At 37.1% G+C, this 21,514-nt stretch overlaps 1 protein-coding gene across 3 annotated transcripts in view; it reads left to right on the top strand.

Annotated features, from left to right (window-relative positions):
- Positions 1-21,514, top strand: part of cdk5rap1 (CDK5 regulatory subunit associated protein 1) — a 130,661-nt gene that overhangs the window by 91,816 nt on the left and 17,331 nt on the right. For all 3 annotated transcript variants that reach the window (XM_084395278.1, XM_084395276.1, XM_084395277.1), the window contains 2 exons: positions 1,485-1,634; positions 14,990-15,130. In XM_084395278.1, the coding sequence (XP_084251404.1) occupies positions 1,485-1,634; positions 14,990-15,130 (291 nt within the window). The remainder of the gene's footprint in view (positions 1-1,484; positions 1,635-14,989; positions 15,131-21,514) is intronic.

Genomic DNA, 21,514 nt, shown 5'->3' on the forward strand with positions numbered 1-21,514 from the left:
TCCATGTGACAATATTAGATCTAAAGTATGATAATGACAATGAGTGGGTCCTGACACGTGTTGCCTAACTCCAATAGAGTTTAGTCAAGTCAAGTCAAGTAACCTTCATTTATATAGCGCTTTTAACAATATGAATTGTTTCAAAGCAGCTTTACAGTGATAATAGGAAATTACAGTAACAAAGATTGTTTTGCCAGCTCTAGGATAAAATTATTGTCCAGCTAAAGTTAGTTTTGATTGATTGATTCACTTCCGTTGCGAAGATCATTAGTTATTAACTTAGGGGCCGCTAACAAGACACAGTTCTAACAGAAAACCCTCAATGCGGAGCCGGAGTGCCGCCCATCCGCACAAAACAGTGCCTGGCGGCTTGAGAATGCACTCCCGGAAATAGGTTCCAAGGTGCAAACGATTATCAGTTATCTCTGCGCAAACCTACGCAACCTTTGTGCAAACCTCTGCGCAAACACAGACATGTGCACACATGTGCATCACGTATTCAGTCCATAGGTATGCGCGTTTGAATATATATGTGCGCTGGCGTGTAGTCCTTCTTTACAAATCAACCCTCAACAAACTACTTGTCTGGCCTTAAAATTTTATAAAACAGAATTATTTATCGCGTCCTTGTAGCCACATGGTGACTCTGTACAGATAAAACGACAACTTTTTATCTGAATCTCGAATATTTACCAAACCAAGTTTTATCAGTTGTTCATCTGTATTCTATCTGTTTTTTATTTGTTGAACATCAATTAAATTTTTACCCTTAAATGGGTTTGGTAGTTTTTTTGTATTTTCTAATTCGGGGAACAGACACAGTCTGTATGTGATGATATCTTGGTGAAAGAGTCTCTATGTGTTGGGATTTCTTACTTCTGTGACGTGAGACAGCTAGCAGACGGTCGGTTTAGCCAGTCTGTCTAGCCAGTCTGTCTGCTTCCTGACCTGGGCCCCAGTTAGGTCAGGTCAAGGTCAACTCCAAGACTATGTGCCATATTACTATAGAGAAGGGCGGCACCATCCCAGAAGGGATGAATACCACAACTCTTTTTAACAGGTCAGGTCTGCCCCAAAAACTTTTCCAATTGTCTATGAACCCTATATTATTCTGCTGACACCACTGTGGAAAACCGCTGTGCAACAGTGAAAATGGGCCAAAATGAGCATAGTGCTTTAATGGCAAATATGTCACTCTTTCCAATGACTGAAAACAATTTAAATCTGTTTATGATGTTTTGTCGAGTTTTATCAATGTTTCAGTATGATAACATCAGTCTGTTCACTGATGGTCATATTAGATACATTTATTTACTAATAAGTATAACCTGCAATTAAATCCATTAGTTAAAAAAATTGGTACCAAACATAAAGTTTAAGAATAATTGATTAAAAAACGGGGATAGAAAAAAGTATTTTAATATTGAAAAAAATAAAACAACATTTATTAAAATGACAATGGCTTTTTTCTTGCTTATTTTTAGAAAACCCATGCGTATCATCGGCAGCAAGATGATGTTCCTGTGCCAGTGAAACAGCGTCGTCTGGAGGAACTCATCTCTGTTTTTAGAGAAGAGGCAACTAAAGTCAACATGGCTTTTATTGGCAGTGCACAGCTGGTGTTGGTAGAGGGAGTGAGTATAACATCATACTTCATGATATTTTGCCTAATTTTCTCCACCTCGTGTAGGGTTGCTTGAGGATTGTTTCAGTGACTTTCAGTGTATGGACAAAAACATTTAAAACGCTTTTAACAAATATAATCTTGTGGAAAGTCATACAGGTTTGGAACAACATGAGTATGAGAAATTATGAAAGTATGCTCTGGTATGTCATCGGAGTATTCCATGCATACTGAATATTTGCACAGTTTGCATACTATACAGCTCTGGAAAAAAATTAGACCACTACAAAATTATATATTTTTTCAGAATTTGCTATTCATAGGAATGTTTTTCCAATATTTATCATGTTCTATTGTATTTATTGTGGTACATTTAACAAACTTGTTATAGAATTTATAATAGATTATATGTTAAGGCAGTGGTTCTCAACCTTTTTTGGGCCTCTATCTATTATCCAGGTCCCTTATCATTTTAAAATGGACAAATGAGTAGACATTTAAAATTGTTGTGCAATTCTTGTTTTATGTTAAATGTTTGATTATTCGTGTTAAATGTAAAAATGTTTAATAAAATAGAACAATAAATAAATAAATAGTTGGCCTATATTAAAAATAAATAGACATATGAGACTGTTCATTCACGTTTAAAACATAATTTAATAAAGCCAACATTTAAAAACATTTAGGCTTTTTTTCTTTTTTTTTATCCATTTGAAAATGTTGTTAAAATATGCTATTATAAACTCGTAGCAGGGGCAACAAATGAACTTCCAACTCTCTCCCATGCCACTCAAAATAGGTATACGATGGGCTGTCATTGGACAGTAAAAACGACCGTAGGCTATGCGGTCATTAAAGCGGTAATGTTTGCACTTAGGTTTTATTACGCATTTAGGAGAGCATTAACCTTGCTTAAAAAAAAAATATATATATACAATCATGATTTTTCATGAAAAATTATGTTAGAATTGTAGCCCTAAAATACCTTGGTATCAGCTTGTTTTCATCAATGGTATAATTAATACAATTACAATTAATTTGGTTTGTCATTATTAATTTGTGTTCATAATCAGTAAAAAAAAAAAAAAAATCTTCTAAAATGAATAAACACATACAAACAATTAAATTATTATTGTATTAATTATTTTTAACGATCTTGAAACTACCCAAGCAGCGTTTCACGCTCAGATGTGATGGCGGAATTAATACATTACCAAAATGTGATTACTTTTTTTTTTATTATTATCCATCAAATTGTCATTTTCTCCTTACAGTCTTGCGAGTTAACAATAATGACTGACCAGTAAATTACTTGGTGAACAAAGAAAACATTTTGGCATTGGCATTGGCATTAGTTAATGACTAAAAATATAAAAGTTTTACCTTATAAATAGAATTTGGTTTAATTAATTTAAAAATTTGTCGCCGGAGTGAATGGGAATATGATTTATTGAAAATATTTGAAAATATATAAGTGGTTCTTAAGTCAATCCTTTTTTAATGGCTTGTCAACTTTCCATTCCTCCGCTGCGTGATTCTAGTCAGCACTGGATTCTAGCCACCACTAGATTGTTGTCAGCGCGAAACACATTTTTGAGCACGTGAATGCTGATTCTTGTCAGCGCTGGATTCTAGTCAGTGCTTGAGCGCTGGTCTATGACTGGAAAAATAATAGAGTTGTTGCAAAAGAAACGATACATAGTTACATGTCACATTAAACTGTAAAGTCTGTACCTTCTTGAATTATTGACTAAACAATTGGGTTTATTACAATTACAAGAGGATAGTGATGATCACGTCAGAGGTTTCCTTGTTAAATATGATTTAGTTCAGGTGATCACCTAATTGTTAGCTCATTAAGTAGAATGAGCGTGCTTTTTTGGAATTCAGTAGACACTGGAGAGGAATGGCTGCCGTACATGAAGAAATGCTGATTAAAGTCTCTTTTTTTTTTCAGAGCTGTATACTTAATCAGTAGCCAGGTAGTATGTTATTCCAAATATAGCCTTATGGAACCATGAAACATTTCACCAAATATACTTATTTATTTATTTTCTTTTAAATTGCTTCTGATATCAATTTTATTTTATCAGTTTCATCTGATTACAGATTGCCTTTAGTGGGAAGGGGAAATTGTTGTAGATTTACTCTTAGATACTTTTGTAATGCTCTTAGATGCTCTAGTACGGTGACGCATTGCTGCCACATACATATTATTTTTTTCCCTCAATTATCTCGTAATAACGAGATCTTATGTCGTTAAAACGACATCTTTTCTCGTAATAACGAGATCTTATGTCGTTAAAACGACATCTTTTCTCGTAATAACGAGATCTTATGTCGTTTTAACGACTTCTTTTCTCGTAATAACGAGATCTTATGTCGTTAAAACGACATCTTTTCTCGTAATAACGAGATCTTATGTCGTTTTAACGACTTCTTTTCTCGTAATAACGAGATCTTATGTCGTTTTAACGACATCTTTTCTCGTAATAACGAGATCTTATGTCGTTTTAACGACTTCTTTTCTCGTAATAACGAGATCTTATGTCGTTAAAACGACATCTTTTTCTCGTAATAACGAGATGTTATGTAGTTAAAACGACATCTTTTTTGCCCTTATAAGGACATGTGTAGTCATGTAGGCTACAAAATATGCCTTTATCCACATAAAATTGACAGCCTATCGCGCCTTTATCACACGTTCAAAAAAGCTTAAGCAAATAGTAGCAGCCCCCAATCATGCAAAATTAATCAATGAGGCCCTTTTTAAAAATATATATATTTTATATAGGCCTACAAGGTTTTGTTAATATAATATATTATATATAAGATTTATTTTTGTTAATAGGCTATATCTTCATTACCTAGACATATAATTAACCAAAAAGTAGTCAAAACACATCTAACAGAACATAGCCTAAGTTGTTTATTTTTAACAACATTGTGTTCTAATTTCGTTTAATTAACGAAATGTCAATCTTCGTCTTTATAACAGAAGATACAATACAATACAAAAATCTTCAAGATACAGCCTACAATCTTCACATGTATAACGGATTGTCACCTTATAAGCAGTCCGTTGTGTGGTGGAATAAGCAATGCTATATAGAAATATATGGTTAGGATCTTAATTTAAATTTTATTTTATTATTTTATTAGTTCATTAATTATGCTAACTCAACTAATTTAATGTGAAGAGATGGATACTAATTACTAATGAAATAATGTAAAATATTAAATGTAGGCTATTGATTAGAGTTGCCATAAAGGATTGACTAAAGGATTTTTCTAGACTAGTAGTCATTCATTTAAGCAATTAGGACTAATCGTACGTTTATATTCAATCCCGGGTGCATGTAGTCTATAGCCTATATTCCGCGCTCAAGCGTATACATAAAACTTGCCGCAAAGCACCGGCAAAAGTAGTAGTCGGGGAGCCAAAGTCTCAAAAATGGGTTGAACCTGACATGGTCTGTCATACTTTTTATTTGTGTTTTTTTCTGTTAACTTTGATCCTAAGAACCAATAATTGGAGGGTCTGCTCTGCCGGAAATATCTTTTTATTTTTTATCAGAAAAATGTGAAAAATGATTTTTTCCCTCAAATCCTCAGTGGGTTTGGTAGGCTGTCAATAAATGCATTCCAGATACAAAGAACACATTTGCTGACAACATCCACTGAAAAAATAACTCTTAAAACACATTTCTACATGATTTTGCATCAATTTAATGCAAAAAATTAGGCGTTTTCTCACTTTTTTCCAATATTTTCATCTTTACTTCATTGGCAATCAACTATTCCCCCAAGTTATGACATCAGTCAATATGTCATTCTTTTCACCAAACAGTATACTCATTCCACAGAAAAAATCATAAAAATCCAACCAAAATCAATGGATCTGTGATGATTTCACTAATAGTTGATCAGCAGGCTCAGAACCGCAATAGAATTGTAGGCTACTCTCAAAATTCCGAAAGACATATAGTCCATGAGCCAGGGGGGTTGATCGGTATCATCGGGGGGGAAAATGCTATCATTGTTATTTGGCAAGGTATACACCCCTAGTATTAGAAAAATCACGATAGCAGTGCAGGGGTGGTAGCGAAATCACTTTTTTCAGCTCATGAAGTTACTAACCCCCTAAGATAAATTCCGTTTTTGAAATCTGGTGTATATCTGGTTTAGACTCATGCCAGGGATATTGTCAATATTCTATAATATGGTGCTTGGTATCGCTGGAAAGGGGACCTTTTAAGCTTTCATTTAAGCCCAGTACTGAGGTCACATGACTTCTTTAAACCAAAAATAACACACATTTGTCCACAATTTCCGCCTAAACTGTATGCTTTATTTTATCCCTGTGCCATGAAAGAACACCACGGACACAAAAGTCAACAACTTCAATACTCAAGGCACTCTGATGACTCAGAAAATGTATAATATACCCATACTATTTATTTGTGAGAGCCTTAAATTAGACTTGTGCAGTCAGCATGAGTCTTCAAACTAGAATAGAGCCAATGAATGGACAAATAGAATACCCTAGTCCAGGGGCAAATGTTGTAATAAAAACACTTGTAATTGGTGTAACAAAATGTTTCTATCATGTATTTTGATATTCACCCACTTTCAGTTAGAATGTCAGAAAGTAGCTCATGCACTGAATGTTGATGTTGATGGTTCACAGTTTTGTGAAAAGATTGTTGGAATCAATCGCTGTAAAAATCTATTATTGTCTATCCATTCTAAAAGTGCATCTATCCATTCTAAAAGTGCATCTATCCATTATAAAAGTCCATCTATCCATTCTAAAAGTGCATCTATCCATTCTAAAAGTGCATCTATCCATTATAAAAGTCCATCTATCCATTCTAAAAGTGCATCTATCCATCATAAAAGTGCGTCTATCCATTATAAAAGTGCATCTGTCCATTATAAAAGTCCATCTCTCCATCATAAAAGTCCATCAATCCATTCTAAAAGTCCATCTCTCCATTATAAAAGTGCATCTATCCATCATAAAAGTGCATCTATCCATCATAAAAGTCCATCTATCCATCATAAAAGTCCATCTATCCATTATAAAAGTGCATCTCCATCATAAAAGTCCATCTGTCCATTCTAAAAGTCCATCTCTCCATTATAAAAGTGCATCTATCCATCATAAAAGTCCATCTATCCATTCTAAAAGTGCATCTATCCATTATAAAAGTGCATCTATCCATCATAAAAGTGCATCTATGCATCATAAAAGTGCATCTCTTCATCATAAAAGTCCATCTATCCATTCTAAAAGTGCATCTATCCATCATAAAAGTGCATCTATCCATCATAAAAGTGCATCTCTTCATCATAAAAGTCCATCTATCCATCATAAAAGTGCATCTATCCATCATAAAAGTGCATCTATCCATCATAAAAGTGCATCTATCCATTCTAAAAGTGCATCTATCCATGATAAAAGTGCATCTCTTCATCATAAAAGTCCATCTATCCATTCTAAAAGTGCATCTATCCATCATAAAAGTGCATCTCTCATCATAAAAGTCCATCTATCCATTATAAAAGTGCATCTGTCCATTATAAAAGTGCATGTATCCAAAAGTCCATCTCTCCATCATAAAAGTCCATCTCTCCATCATAAAAGTCCATCTATCTATTATAAAAGTCCATCTCTCCATTATAAAAGTCCATCTCTCCATTATAAAAGTGCATCTATCCATTATAAAAGTGCATCTATCCATCATAAAAGTGCATCTATCCATCATAAAAGTGCATCTATCATCATAAAAGTGCATCTATCCATGATAAAGTCCATCTCTCCATTATAAAAGTCCATCTCTCCATTATTAAAAGTGCATCTATCCATCATAAAAGTGCATCTATCCATCATAAAAGTGCATCTATCCATTATAAAAGTGCATCTATCATCATAAATGTCCATCTATCCATTATAAAAGTGCATCTCCATCATAAAAGTCCATCTATCCATTCTAAAAGTCCATCTATCCATTCTAAAAGTGCATCTATCCATCATAAAAGTGCATCTATCCATCATAAAAGTGCATCTCTTCATCATAAAAGTCCATCTATCCATCATAAAAGTGCATCTATCCATCATAAAAGTGCATCTATCCATCATAAAAGTGCATCTATCCATTCTAAAAGTGCATCTATCCATGATAAAAGTGCATCTCTTCATCATAAAAGTCCATCTATCCATTCTAAAAGTGCATCTATCCATCATAAAAGTGCATCTCTCCTCATAAAAGTCCATCTATCCATTATAAAAGTGCATCTGTCCATTATAAAAGTGCATGTATCCATTATAAAAGTCCATCTCTCCATCATAAAAGTCCATCTATCTATTATAAAAGTCCATCTCTCCATTATAAAAGTCCATCTCTCCATTATAAAAGTGCATCTATCCATCATAAAAGTGCATCTATCCATCATAAAAGTGCATCTATCCATCATAAAAGTCCATCTCTCCATTATAAAAGTGCATCTATCCATTATAAAAGTGCATCTATCCATCATAAAAGTGCATCTATCCATGATAAAAGTCCATCTCTTCATCATAAAAGTCCATCTATCTATTCTAAAAGTGCATCATCATAAAAGTGCACCTATCCATCATAAAAGTGCATCTATCCATCATAAAAGTGCATCTATCATCATAAAAGTGCATCTCTTCATCATAAAAGTGCATCTCTTCATCATAAAAGTGCATGTCTTCATATTCATTTTATGAAGTATACTTAAGTAATTTTCAAGTATATTTTTAAGTATACTTTATGTAGTAAGTATACAAATATCAATGTGTACTTGTAGTAAAATTGTGTACTATTTCAATACTGCTTGGGACTAAATTGGCTCACTTTTCGTATTTTTAGTATTTGTAAGAGTAGTAAACTAAGTACACAATTAGGTTTCTCATTTGTAATGCATCTGTACTACAAGTGAACTTATAAGTAGTAGTTTACTGTTTAATACAAGTAGTACATTTTTTTGTTTATGAAAGTACACACTGATGTGTACTCTCAGTAAACTACTAGTTTCGTAGTTTATACTGCAAGTGTACTTGTAAGTTTTCTTTAAGTAAACATAACATTATACTTTGCACTTAACATGTAACATTATTATTTTTGCACTTGAAAAATACCTTTAACTGTACTTTTTAAAAACATGTTATTAGCTTCATGCATCCTTTTTTAATCTTAACACTTGAATGTCAGTAAGTTTCATAAAGAAAGGCAACATTTTAAACAAAAAAAGTAGAATTAGAGTAAATTGATATACACGACCAGTGGACTAGCCTACACAAAAATTCCGATATGCAGAATTAGAAAAATATCGGTTTTATATCAATTTTCTAATCAATATTTTCAAACAATGTAAGTTTCATAAGACTATGAACGTAAAGATACTTTACGTAAAAAAGTATATTTAATTGACTACTCAATCAAAAGAGTTAACACAACTACAAGACAAGTATACTTTGAATTCTTAATTATTCTTTTAAGCAGGGTTCACCAATCTCGGTCCTGGAGGGCCGCTGTTCTGCAGAGTTTAGCTCCAACCCCAATTAAACACACCTGAACCAGCTAATCAAGGTCTCACTAGGCATACTAGAAACTTTCAAAAAGGTGTGTTGGAGCCGGTTGGAGCTAAACTCTGCAGGACAGCGGCCCTCCAGGACCGAGATTGGTGAACCCTGCTTTTAAGTATATCTGGATCAAAAGATTGAGTTCAAGTACAGGCCAAATATACCCGGGCCCGTATTCATAAAGAATCTTAATGCAAAGAGTCGCTCCTAGTGACAAAATTCTAAGAAAATTCTTAGAAATGTGGCCGTTTACTCTTAAAATTAAAGAAAAAATCCCAGTAAAGAAAAAAGTAATTCAGAAAGCATCTTAACCCTTAAAAGGGGTCTTAAGGTCAAAATTGTTAGGAGCATGGACGAGGACTTTTACGAGGCTGAAGAGTTTCTTCAGCAGAGGAGAACATGGCAGAAAGACGAAGAGGGAGAAGAAATGTGTTGCAGACAATGGATGACAGTGAGTTACAGTAATAAGACGCTATAGATTAGATCATGCAGGGATCATGTTTGTGACTGATCTTATTAGAGACGCGCTAACATCTCCGACAGCGCAGAAATGCAATAGCGCCAGAAATGAAAGTAATCACTACATTACGATATTTGTCAACTGGGAAAATGCAACAATGCAGCAGTGTGTAATGTACACAGTCACATGTAATTTCAAAGTGAAGGCTTAGAATAGACCCTATACTTAAAATCACTATTTTTTCCTTCTTGGACAACCAGCCAATCACAGTCTTCAAAAGATTGTGTCATACATAGCAACGGGGTCAGCCCCGCCTCCTCACTAAGATGAAAGTTTTTTGTCTTTTCCTTGCTCAGAGTTGCTCTCAGATCGTCCCCGAATCGCTCTTAAGCTAAGACTCCTACGTAAAAGTTTTTAAAGGAGAACTCCGGTCAATTTTAACATTGAGCTCATTTTTTTGTAAATTTGGAGTGCTGTTAATACAGAGAACAACGACAAAAATCGGTATTGCCTACACCATGTTATCCTCTTTTTAAAGGGATAGTTCGCCCAAAAATGATATTTAAGCCATGATTTACTCACCCTCAAGCCGTTCGAGATGCATATGTCAATCTTTTTTCAGACGAACACATTTTCAGTTATTTTAGACAATGTCTTAGATCTTTCAGTGGTTATAAGGTGAAGCAATGGGGTCCAGCTGCTTCAAGACCGAAAATGAGCATGCATCCTTCACAAAAGTAATCCATCCGGCTCCAGGGGGATAAACGAAGGCCTTCTGAGGGTAATCCGTGCGGTTTTGTCGTAAAAATATACATATTTAAAACTTTATAAATGAAAATAACTGGCTTCCGGTGTCGGTCGGCGCGCGTTCATGGAGATGGATGCTGGCATATGACGTAGGACGTAGCGTAGGAAGCGTCGTGACGTAGAACGAATGCAGAGTTTTGTTTTGCTCTGCTCTCTGGCTGCGCTGTCACGTTCGTTCTACGTCACAACGCTTCCATCTCCATGAACGCGCGCCGACCGCCACCGGAAGCCAGTTATTTTCGTTTATAAAGTTTTAAATATGTATATTTTTACGACAAAACCGCACGGATTACCCTCAGAAGGCCTTCGTTTATCCCCCTGGAGCCGGATGGATTATTTTTGTGAAGGATGCATGCACATTTTGGGACTTGGAGCAGGTGGACCCCATAGCTTCACATTATAACCACTGAAAGATCGAAGACATTTTCTAAAATAACTGAAAATGTGTTCGTCTGAAAAAAGATTGACATGCATCTCGAACGGCTTGAGGGTGAGTAAATCATGGCTTAAATATCATTTTTGGGCGAACTATCCCTTTAAAATTTACACCCTGTTGACTTCAATGGGGCAAGTTTTAAACCTGCTTTTAGCCTCTTAACATCCTTGATGTGTCATTACAAGTGCACAGGTCATGTGAGTGATTCCTTCAGAGTGAACACGGTGAATCTGACTACAGTAGATGTGAAAGATATGAATAAAAATGATAATAATTCAGCCAGATAATAATTCACATTGGCTGGGCACTTGTAATGACACATCAAGGATGTTAAGAGGCTAAAAGCAGGTTTAAAACTTTGAAGCCCCAAAGCCCCATTGAAGTCAACAGGGTGCAAATTTTAAAAAGAGGATAGCACGGTGTAGGCAACACAGATTTTTGTCGTTGTTCTCTGTATTGACAGCACTCCAAATTTACAAAATTGAGCTCAATATTAAAATTGACCGGAGTTCTCCTTTAAGCTAAATTAAGAGTTTTCTGAGAGGATTCTTAGAATCTTTATGAATACGGGCCATGGACTTTTCTCTCAGTATAAATCAAGTACACTGAAGTGTAATTTTAAGTATATTTCTGAGAAGTACATAAAATGTAGACTGAAAGTATACTTTCTTATTTTAAGTTTAAAAGAAGTATACTAAGTGTGAAAAACACCAAGCTTACATTAGCTACTACTACTATTCCCCACCAATTCACAAGCACAAGAGAAAAAGTATTTTGTACTTACATTTAATACCCCTGGAACTCAATGGAAGTTGATTGAAGATGGTATAGTTGGTAGTGTTGTTATAACCAGTCAACTGAACCAACAATCTTTTCACAAAACTGACAAAACCTTGTCAAAATCCATCAACATTCAGTGCATGAGCTACTTTCTGACATTCTAACTGAAAGTGGGTGAATATCAAAATACATGATAGAAACATTTTGTTAAACCAATTACAAGTGTTTTTATTACAACATTTGGCCCTGGACTAGGGTATTCTATTTGTCCATTCTATTGGCTCTATTCTAGTTTGAAGACTCATGCTGGCTGCACAAGTCTAATTTAAGGCTCTCACAAATAAATAGTATGGGTATATTATACATTTTCTGAGTCATCAGAGTGCCTTGAGTATTGAAGTTGTTGACTTTTGTGTCCGTGGTGTTCTTTCATGCCACAGGGATAAAATAAAGCATACAGTTTAGGCGGAAATTGTGAAAAAATTTGTGTTATTTCTGGTTTAAAGAAGTCATGTGACCTCTGTGTTTGTCAGACAGATTTAGTACTGGGCTTAAATGAAAGCCTAAAAGGTCCCCTTTCCAGCGATACCAAGCACCATATTATAGAATATTGACAATATCCCTGGCATGAGTCTAAACCAGATATACACCAGATTTCAAAAACGGAATTTATCTTAGGGGGTTAGTAACTTCATGAGCTGAAAAAAGTGATTTCGCTACCACCCCTGCACTGCTATCGTGATTTTTCTAATACTAGGGGTGTATACCTTGCCAAATAACAATGATAGCATTTTTCCCCCCGATGATACCGATCAACCCCCCTGGCTCATGGACTATATGTCTTTCGGAATTTTGAGAGTAGCCTACAATTCTATTGCGGTTCTGAGCCTGCTGATCAACTATTAGTGAAATCATCACAGATCCATTGATTTTGGTTGGATTTTTATGATTTTTTCTGTGGAATGAGTATACTGTTTGGTGAAAAGAATGACATATTGACTGATGTCATAACTTGGGGGAATAGTTGATTGCCAATGAAGTAAAGATGAAAATATTGGAAAAAAGTGAGAAAACGCCTAATTTTTTGCATTAAATTGATGCAAAATCATGTAGAAATGTGTTTTAAGAGTTATTTTTTCAGTGGATGTTGTCAGCAAATGTGTTCTTTGTATCTGGAATGCATTTATTGACAGCCTACCAAACCCACTGAGGATTTGAGGGAAAAAATCATTTTTCACATTTTTCTGATAAAAAATAAAGGGTGCATACACTAAAATGGCCACAATTTTTTTTCGCGATATTTCCGGCAGAGCAGACCCTCCAATTATTGGTTCTTAGGATCAAAGTTAACAGAAAAAAACACAAATAAAAAGTATGACAGACCATGTCAGGTTCAACCCATTTTATTGAGCTTTTGAGACTTTGGCTCCCCGACTATAGGCTAATGATATAATAAATGTGTCTGAAAAAAATAACGAAGCATTTTAATTGTTTATTAATTAACTAGTCTTTTCTAAATCAGTGTAGGCTACCTGCATACATATCTCCATACATCTCCGCTGTAATGTAGCCTAGATGCGCCTTTCATACGGACAGGATTACATAGCCTAATCAGATGGTACCGTATTTGCTTTCGAATGGATTTTTTTTCGTTGGTGGACATTTTTTTAAATAAACTTTATAGTTATATTTCTCATGTCTGTGAGGATTTTCTATACACTGTTTTTCAGTTCATTTTTGAGACGCGCTCCAATTCACAGAGATCATGAAAGCCCGGTCGTTTTATTTTATTTTACAAAAGCGCAACGTTTTCTTGTTGTTGTGAGTTTACACAAATAAAAGTAGTTGCGACTGATGTATTATTCTTTTCTGTATGACCAGAAATGATGGAGTATTTTAAGTTGTTTCCACTGTTGATAGGAAAATGCGAGTGATGGCACCGGCGCCTCCATCCACATATAGTACGCGCTCCACACTCCGCGCAAACACTTGGATATGCGCTTAATAATAGCGAACATTTTTCTAGGTTAACGTTAGAGTGAGCGGCCATGCCAGACGGATAAGTCCTCTTCATGTTTAACAAATCAAATTCAGTTGCATTTTCTTGTGCCAGTTTGAAAAGGGCGGCTGAAACACTTATACAGATAAACGCCCAACGCTGGTGTTTTTCTTTAAACAAATTCGTTTAGGCTTTAAAATAAATATTGTTTATGGGCTAATTAATGCCACAATAATTTGTTTATTTTATTGGCTACTTGCATTTTTCATATTTGTTTTGCATTGAAATACCATTTAAAGGATTTGCTGCGCACCGCAATGCCATTTCCCATGCTTAGAAAGACACGTTAAGAGCCACCTTTATTTTCTTTATAATAAAGGGTTTCTATGGAAGGAAAACACTTAACATGAAATTAAATGCATTGCGTTCATATTCTGGGCTCATCTGCTTTTCTGTGTGTAGGCCTACAGCATTTGATCTTTATCACTGAAGCTTTTTCTTTATTATAAGGGTTTATTATTCCATTCCAAAGGACTGTTTATAAGGTGACAATCCGTTATACATCTTGAAGATTTTTGTATTGTATCTTCTGTTATAAAGACGAAGATTGACATTCGCACAAACACAATGTTGTAAAAAAACAACAACTTAGGCTATGTTCTGTTAGATGTGTTTTGACTACTTTTTGTTTAATTATATCTCTAGGTAATGAAGATATAGCCTATTAACAAAAAAAAATCTTATTATATAATATATCATATTTAAAAAAACTTATAGGCCTATATAAAATATATTTTCAAAAAAGGGCCTCATTGATTAATTTTGCATGATTGGGGCTGCTATATTTGCTTAAGCTTTTTGAACGTGTGATAAAGGCGCGATAGGCTGTCAATTTTATGTGGATAAAGGCATATTTTGTACATGACTACACATGTCCTTATAAGGGCAAAACAAGATGTCGTTTTAACGATATAAGATCTCGTTATTACGAGAAAAAGATGTCGTTTTAACGACATAAGATCTCGTTATTACGAGAAAAGATGTCGTTTTAACAACATAAGATCTCGTTATTACGAGAAAAGATGTCGTTTTAACGACATAAGATCTCGTTATTACGACATAATTGAGGGGAAAAAATAATATGTATGTGGCAGCAATGCGTCACCGTACTCTAGCGATGTTTTGAATGCCTAAAAGACTAACACCCCTAAGCATTATGCATGATTAGCTTTTACAGAATTTTTGTTTTTTTCTTTCTTTATATTTTACAGGAGAGTAAAAGAACCTCTGAGGAACTTTGTGGTCGAAATGATGGAAATGTGAAAGTAATTTTTCCTAAAACAGATTTGCGTGTTCAACCGGAGAAACTTCAGATGGTCCCCATTAAACCTGGAGATTATGTGTTAGTCAAGGTATGCTGCTAATTGTTCTTTCTCTAATATTGGAGTAATCAATTTATTGTTAATGACAAGTCAATTATATTAATTTACTCTTTTTACATTACACATTGTTTCAAAGCAGCTTTGAAAAAGTTTGTAGCTGTAATGTTTTTAATACCTTAAACCTTAATGCCTAATTATCCACACTGAGCAGTTTATAGCAGGCCGGTAGAATAATTAACATTTGGCAACATGAACAATTTGCTATATGGTATGGGTTTATTTGCAGTGCCGTCCTTAGGGCGGTCAACTGCACCAGGCCCCGCGGTGAACGGAAATGGGAAACTGCTCAATGTGAGGACTAAACTTAAACATGGCTTGGCAATAAACAAACATGAACTTGAAAAAGAGTAAGGGCCCTATTTTAACGATCTGAAACGCAAGTGTCAAAGCGCAAGTAACTCTGTGGGCGGGTCTTGGCGCTGTTGCTATTTACCCGGCGGGATAAATGACTCTTGCGCCTGGCGCAAATCTAAAAGGGGTTGGTCTGAAGTAGCTTCATTATTCAAAGGTGTGGTTTGGGCATAACGTGAAATAAACCAATCAGAGCGACATCTCACATTCCCTTTAAGAGCAGGCGCGCTTGTTCTAAAGCGGATTCCTATTATAACGGCGGATTTGCCAGGCGCACGACAGGAGCGGTTCAAGGCCGAGGAGACCGACGTTCTCGTCAGGGACGTTGGGGATGGAGAAACACACCCAAATTAACTTCGGTTAAACAGGCGTATGATAATTTGGGTAAATGTGTAAGCTAGATGTATGCTTTTATAATAAAATGTCTATCTATCTATCTATCTATCTATCATAATAATGTATGATTTGCAAAAATAACTGCTGCGTCTGTGTGTAGATGAGAGAATCAAAGTGTATGCGCGTTGTGCACACGCTACATTGATTAAGGCCAAGCATGCGCCCTTAAAATAGCATATGAATAACATGCGCAACGCGCCACTGACTTTAAACAGTTTTTTTTTTCGGTCAGTGGCGCAATTGTTTTCTAAACCTGTAAAATAGCATGAGGGAACGTTTGCGCCGGAACATGCCTCCTCTTTGCGCTGAACCGCCCCGGGGAGCGCAAGTGTATTTCTTAGTTAACCGACGTGCATCTGTGGAGGGAAAAGTCCGCTTTGCGCGGGTGCAAAATAGGAATGATACATGCGTCGGTGTACAAAGTCAATTGCGCTGGGTGCAAGATAGGGCCCTAAGACTCACCAAACAGCAGTTACACAAACAAGTAACAAAGTAAACATGAGGGCTTGAATACACAGATTAATGACTTAACAAGGAACACCTGTGACAATCAAACAATGAACCAATGAGATAACAGTACACTACACCAACCAATGAGAACATAACACATGAAACAAGGAGGCACATGACAGGATCACATGAGGGCAAGGGAATCACATGAAAATGGGAAATCTTCAAAATAAAGGACATGTAACATGAACATAAAACAGATGATGAGGAATAAGCTGAGGGAGATGGGAGTTCAGAACATTACATTAAAAGGGTTATTGAGCAGTGATAGGGTTCAGACTAGAATTCTTATGACTTTCTTAAGAGAAATAAGGGTTTTTAATAGGATATGAAGAAATGTAGTATTGAGGAGGGTTAAAAGTATAAATATTGTTGTTGTCATGATTATAATAATTATTATTATTATTGTTATTGTGCAGAATGAATGGGATGAGGTGTGTGAGTGGGGGAGGGGGATTTAGTCTGTAAACCTATTTTCTGGTTCACACCCCGGAGCAGAAGGTGGCAGAAATGCACCAATAAGCTGGATGCCAACCGCCGTAAAATAGCAACAAGAAGAAGAAGATGAACATAAAACAAAACTCAAAACTAGGCGTGACAGATCCCCCCAGTCTGTGGGCAGCTCCCAACGCCCAACATAAAACCAAAACAAGACTAACAGAAAGTACAGGAGGGTGGTGGAGCGGAGGAGGTCTTTGGGGAGGGCCAGGCCTGTGAAGGGGGAGAAGACTTGGACCATGGCAGGCTAGGACACCTCCAGGGAGACACCAGCAGTGCAGGGAGCCAGGGAGGTGCAGGTAGTTCAGGGAGCCAAGGAGGTGTAGGCAGATCAGGGAGCCAGGAGGGATCACCTCCGTGCCCTTAGCAAGGTACCTATAGCTTGGTAGGAGCTATGGGGTTGTGACCTGAAGCAGGCTCACGGGCTGGAGTGGTCACTGGATGCTCAAAACACAACTCAAAACTAGACATGACAATTGTAGAGTCCCCATGCGCAGAATTCGCTCTAAATGGATCTGCACAAGCTTTATACTTTTGCAAAACCTCTCATTATAACCAACAAAGTCTAGACGCGATGTAAATAAGAGATTCACTGTCCAGCTTCATTGTGTATGAGTTTTAATGAGAGTGCAGAACGCAGTAAGTGACTGCTTAAAGAGAGTGCTTTTGACAGTTTGAATAGTAGTTTTATTTTTCATGCTGTTTCGAGGACCAGTGATCACGTTCACACTGCAAAGTTTTAGCAGTGATAACTGCATTTATATGTGGGAGTGAATCAGCTAAATTATAATCATAATTGCGATGATTGACATAGTAACCATAGCAACATAAGAACGTGATAGCCATCCAGCCAGCAACATTTTGGCGCCTCAAGGCTGTTAACACGAAACATGAAGGCAACAGTTTGGATGTGTGTAGTAAAGGTATGTTGTTATGGGAAGAAGGAGGCGGGAACCGGCGAATATTCAACGTATTTTAATAAATTAACAAATACAAAATGAAAGTAAAGGTGGCAGCCCCTCACGGTCGACTGCGGCGAACACACATAATAAAATATAAACAAAACACGTAAAATCCAGGGCTGGTCCTCTCTCGCCCTTCACTGTCGCTGCTCCTTTTATGCTTCCGCTCCTCCATGAGAGATATGAGACTGGTGCATCGCGCAGGTGACGCTCATCGTCAATCACGCCACCGGCCTCGCGCCGTTCTCTCACGGCCCTCTGCCTCGTCCTGCTTGCCACATACCCCCATCCCCCCTCGCAGGCCGTGGGGGGCACTCCAGCATGACTTGGGCCATGGCAGGTGAGGACACCTCCAGGGAGACACCAGCAGTGCAGGGAGCCAGGGAGGTGCAGGCAGTTCAGGGAGCCAGGAGGGATCACTTCTGTGGCCTTAGCAAGGTACCTATAGCTTGGTAGGAGCTATGAGGTTGTGAACTGAAGCGGGCCTTGAGCGTCCATGGCGACAGACTCTGCACAGCCATGCTCGATGGCACCACGGATTCCCCACAGCGTTGAGGGCTCTTTAACAGCACTTCCTCCTGGGTTTTGGCAACAGTGTAGTAAAGGTATGTTGTTATGGGAAGAAGGAGGCGGAAACCGGTGAGCATTCAACATATTTTAATAAATAAACAAATACAAAATCGACTGCCGCGCACACAAACAATAAAACATAAACAAAACACATAAAATCCAGGCCTGGTCCTTTCATCCTTCACTGTCATCGCTCCTCCTTTTATGTTTCCACTCCTCTGTGAGAGATACGCGACCAGTGCGTCGCGCAGGTGTTGCTCATCGTCAATCACACCACCAGCCTCGCGTAGTTCTCTCACGGACCTCAGCCTCATCCTGCTCACCACAATGAGTAATATTCATAAATATCGGCAAGCATTTGTCCCCCCTCAAAAAGTAGCTATATTAATGTAAATCCTATTAACCCTCTGGGGTCTAAGGTGTTTTTGGGGTCCTTGAGATGTTTTGACATGCCCTAACATTTGTGCTTTTTTCAGTTGCTTATAAACATATTAATGGCAAAGGTGTAATTACACTCTATTTAAGCAGGGCTACCATAATATGTGAGCAACATGTATGTACATGTTTGTATTTTTGAGAGAATAATGTTTATGCATGGTTATTGAAAAAAACAAAAAATTAAAGTTTCTGAAATAAGTACTAAATATGTGTCCACAAGACTTTTGACTAATGGATGTTGACGCTGGAAGTTTTTGCTTCAAAATGATCTGAAAATCATCCTGCCTAATCATTCAGATAAAACAATACATTGATTTAAATTTTATAGGATACTTTTTGTTTGGAAAGACAATATGCGTGGGGGCGTGAATGATCATGAATAATGATGTGGTTCACAACTGAGAAGACAATGACCCATAATGAATGCATAATGAGCCTTTCATTCAGGTGTGTCACTGAGCCATAAGAAAGAATGCAAGGACAAAATACATTCTATAAAATTGGTTCACAGTTGGAAACAGTTTTTTCACAAATTGTGTATTCTTGCAAATTGTATAATATGCAAGGTAAACATTTCTAGTAATTGTGCAGTTAATTCTCATACTGTATTTTCAGAAAGTTTTGGAATATGTATGCTCTCCCCAAATTTGTAACTAATAAAACACAATAAAAATAATTTAAAGAGAAGGCTTATATTGACCTTTTAAGATTTTGTTTACATCTACCTTGTAAATATAGTGTTTGCTATTTTATTAAAAAGTTTAGAATTACAGCAACACAGGGCCGGACTGGGACACAATTTCAGGCCGGGAAATCCTATACCCACCCAGGCCATCCTATGCACCCAAATAAAATTTAGAAACACACGGACAACCCTATTTTTTCCTAAATTACATTTATTGGTCTAAATCCTTAGGCTGGGGCCGTGTAAAATAATTAAAGGCTTTTTCTTGAACGGTATCCTCACTTCCCTTTTCCTTCTCTTCATTTGCCCTAATATCTCTCTGTCTCTCCCTTCCACCAGTACCTGAAGAAGAGACAGGTACAAGAAAAATACGCACACTTCATATATAAATACATACATACAGTGAGGAAAATAAGTATTTGAACACCCTGCTATTTTGCAAGTTCTCCCACTTAGAAATCATGGAGGGGTCTGAAATTGTCATCGTAGGTGCATGTCCACTGTGAGAGACATAATCAAAAAAAAAAAAATCCAGAAATCACAATGTATGATTTTTTAACTATTTATTTGTATGATACAGCTGCAAATAAGTATTTGAACACCTGAGAAAATCAATGTTAATATTTGGTACAGTAGCCTTTGTTTGCAATTACAGAGGTCAAACGTTTCCTGTAGTTTTTCACCAGGTTTGCACACACTGCAGGAGGGATTTTGGCCCACTCCTCCACACAGATCTTCTCTAGATCAGTCAGGTTTCTGGGCTGTCGCTGAGAAACACGGAGTTTGAGCTCCCTCCAAAGATTCTCTATTGGGTTTAGGTCTGGAGACTGGCTAGGCCACGCCAGAACCTTGATATGCTTCTTACAGAGCCACTCCTTGGTTATCCTGGCTGTGTGCTTCGGGTCATTGTCATGTTGGAAGACCCAGCCTCGACCCATCTTCAATGCTCTAACTGAGGGAAGGAGGTTGTTCCCCAAAATCTCGCAATACATGGCCCTGGTCATCCTCTCCTTAATACAGTGCAGTCGCCCTGTCCCATGTGCAGAAAAACACCCCCAAAGCATGATGCTACCACCCCCATGCTTCACAGTAGGGATGGTGTTCTTGGGATGGTACTCATCATTCTTCTTCCTCCAAACACGTTTAGTGGAATTATGACCAAAAAGTTCTATTTTGGTCTCATCTGACCACATGACTTTCTCCCATGACTCCTCTGGATCATCCAAATGGTCATTGGCAAACTTAAGACGGGCCTTGACATGTGCTGGTTTAAGCAGGGGAACCTTCCGTGCCATGCATGATTTCAAACCATGACGTCTTAGTGTATTACCAACAGTAACCTTGGAAACGGTGGTCCCAGCTCTTTTCAGGTCATTGACCAGCTCCTCCCGTGTAGTTCTGGGCTGATTTCTCACCTTTCTTAGGATCATTGAGACCCCACGAGGTGAGATCTTGCATGGAGCCCCAGTCCGAGGGAGATTGACAGTCATGTTTAGCTTCTTCCATTTTCTAATGATTGCTCCAACAGTGGACCTTTTTTCACCAAGCTGCTTGGCAATTTCCCCGTAGCCCTTTCCAGCCTTGTGGAGGTGTACAATTTTGTCTCTAGTGTCTTTGGACAGCTCTTTGGTCTTGGCCATGTTAGTAGTTGGATTCTTACTGATTGTATGGGGTGGACAGGTGTCTTTATGCAGCTAACGACCTCAAATAGGTGCATCTAATTTAGGATAATAAATGTGAGTGGAGGTGGACATTTTAAAGGCAGACTAACAGGTCTTTGAGGGTCAGAATTCTAGCTGATAGACAGGTGTTCAAATACTTATTTGCAGCTGTATCATACAAATAAATAGTTAAAAAATCATATATTGTGATTTCTGGATTTTTTTTTTAGATTATGTCTCTCACAGTGGACATGCACCTACGATGACAATTTCAGACCCCTCC

This window comes from Rutilus rutilus, assembly GCF_951802725.1.
Source record: "Rutilus rutilus genome assembly, chromosome: 22".
Taxonomy (NCBI): Eukaryota; Metazoa; Chordata; class Actinopteri; order Cypriniformes; family Leuciscidae; genus Rutilus; species Rutilus rutilus.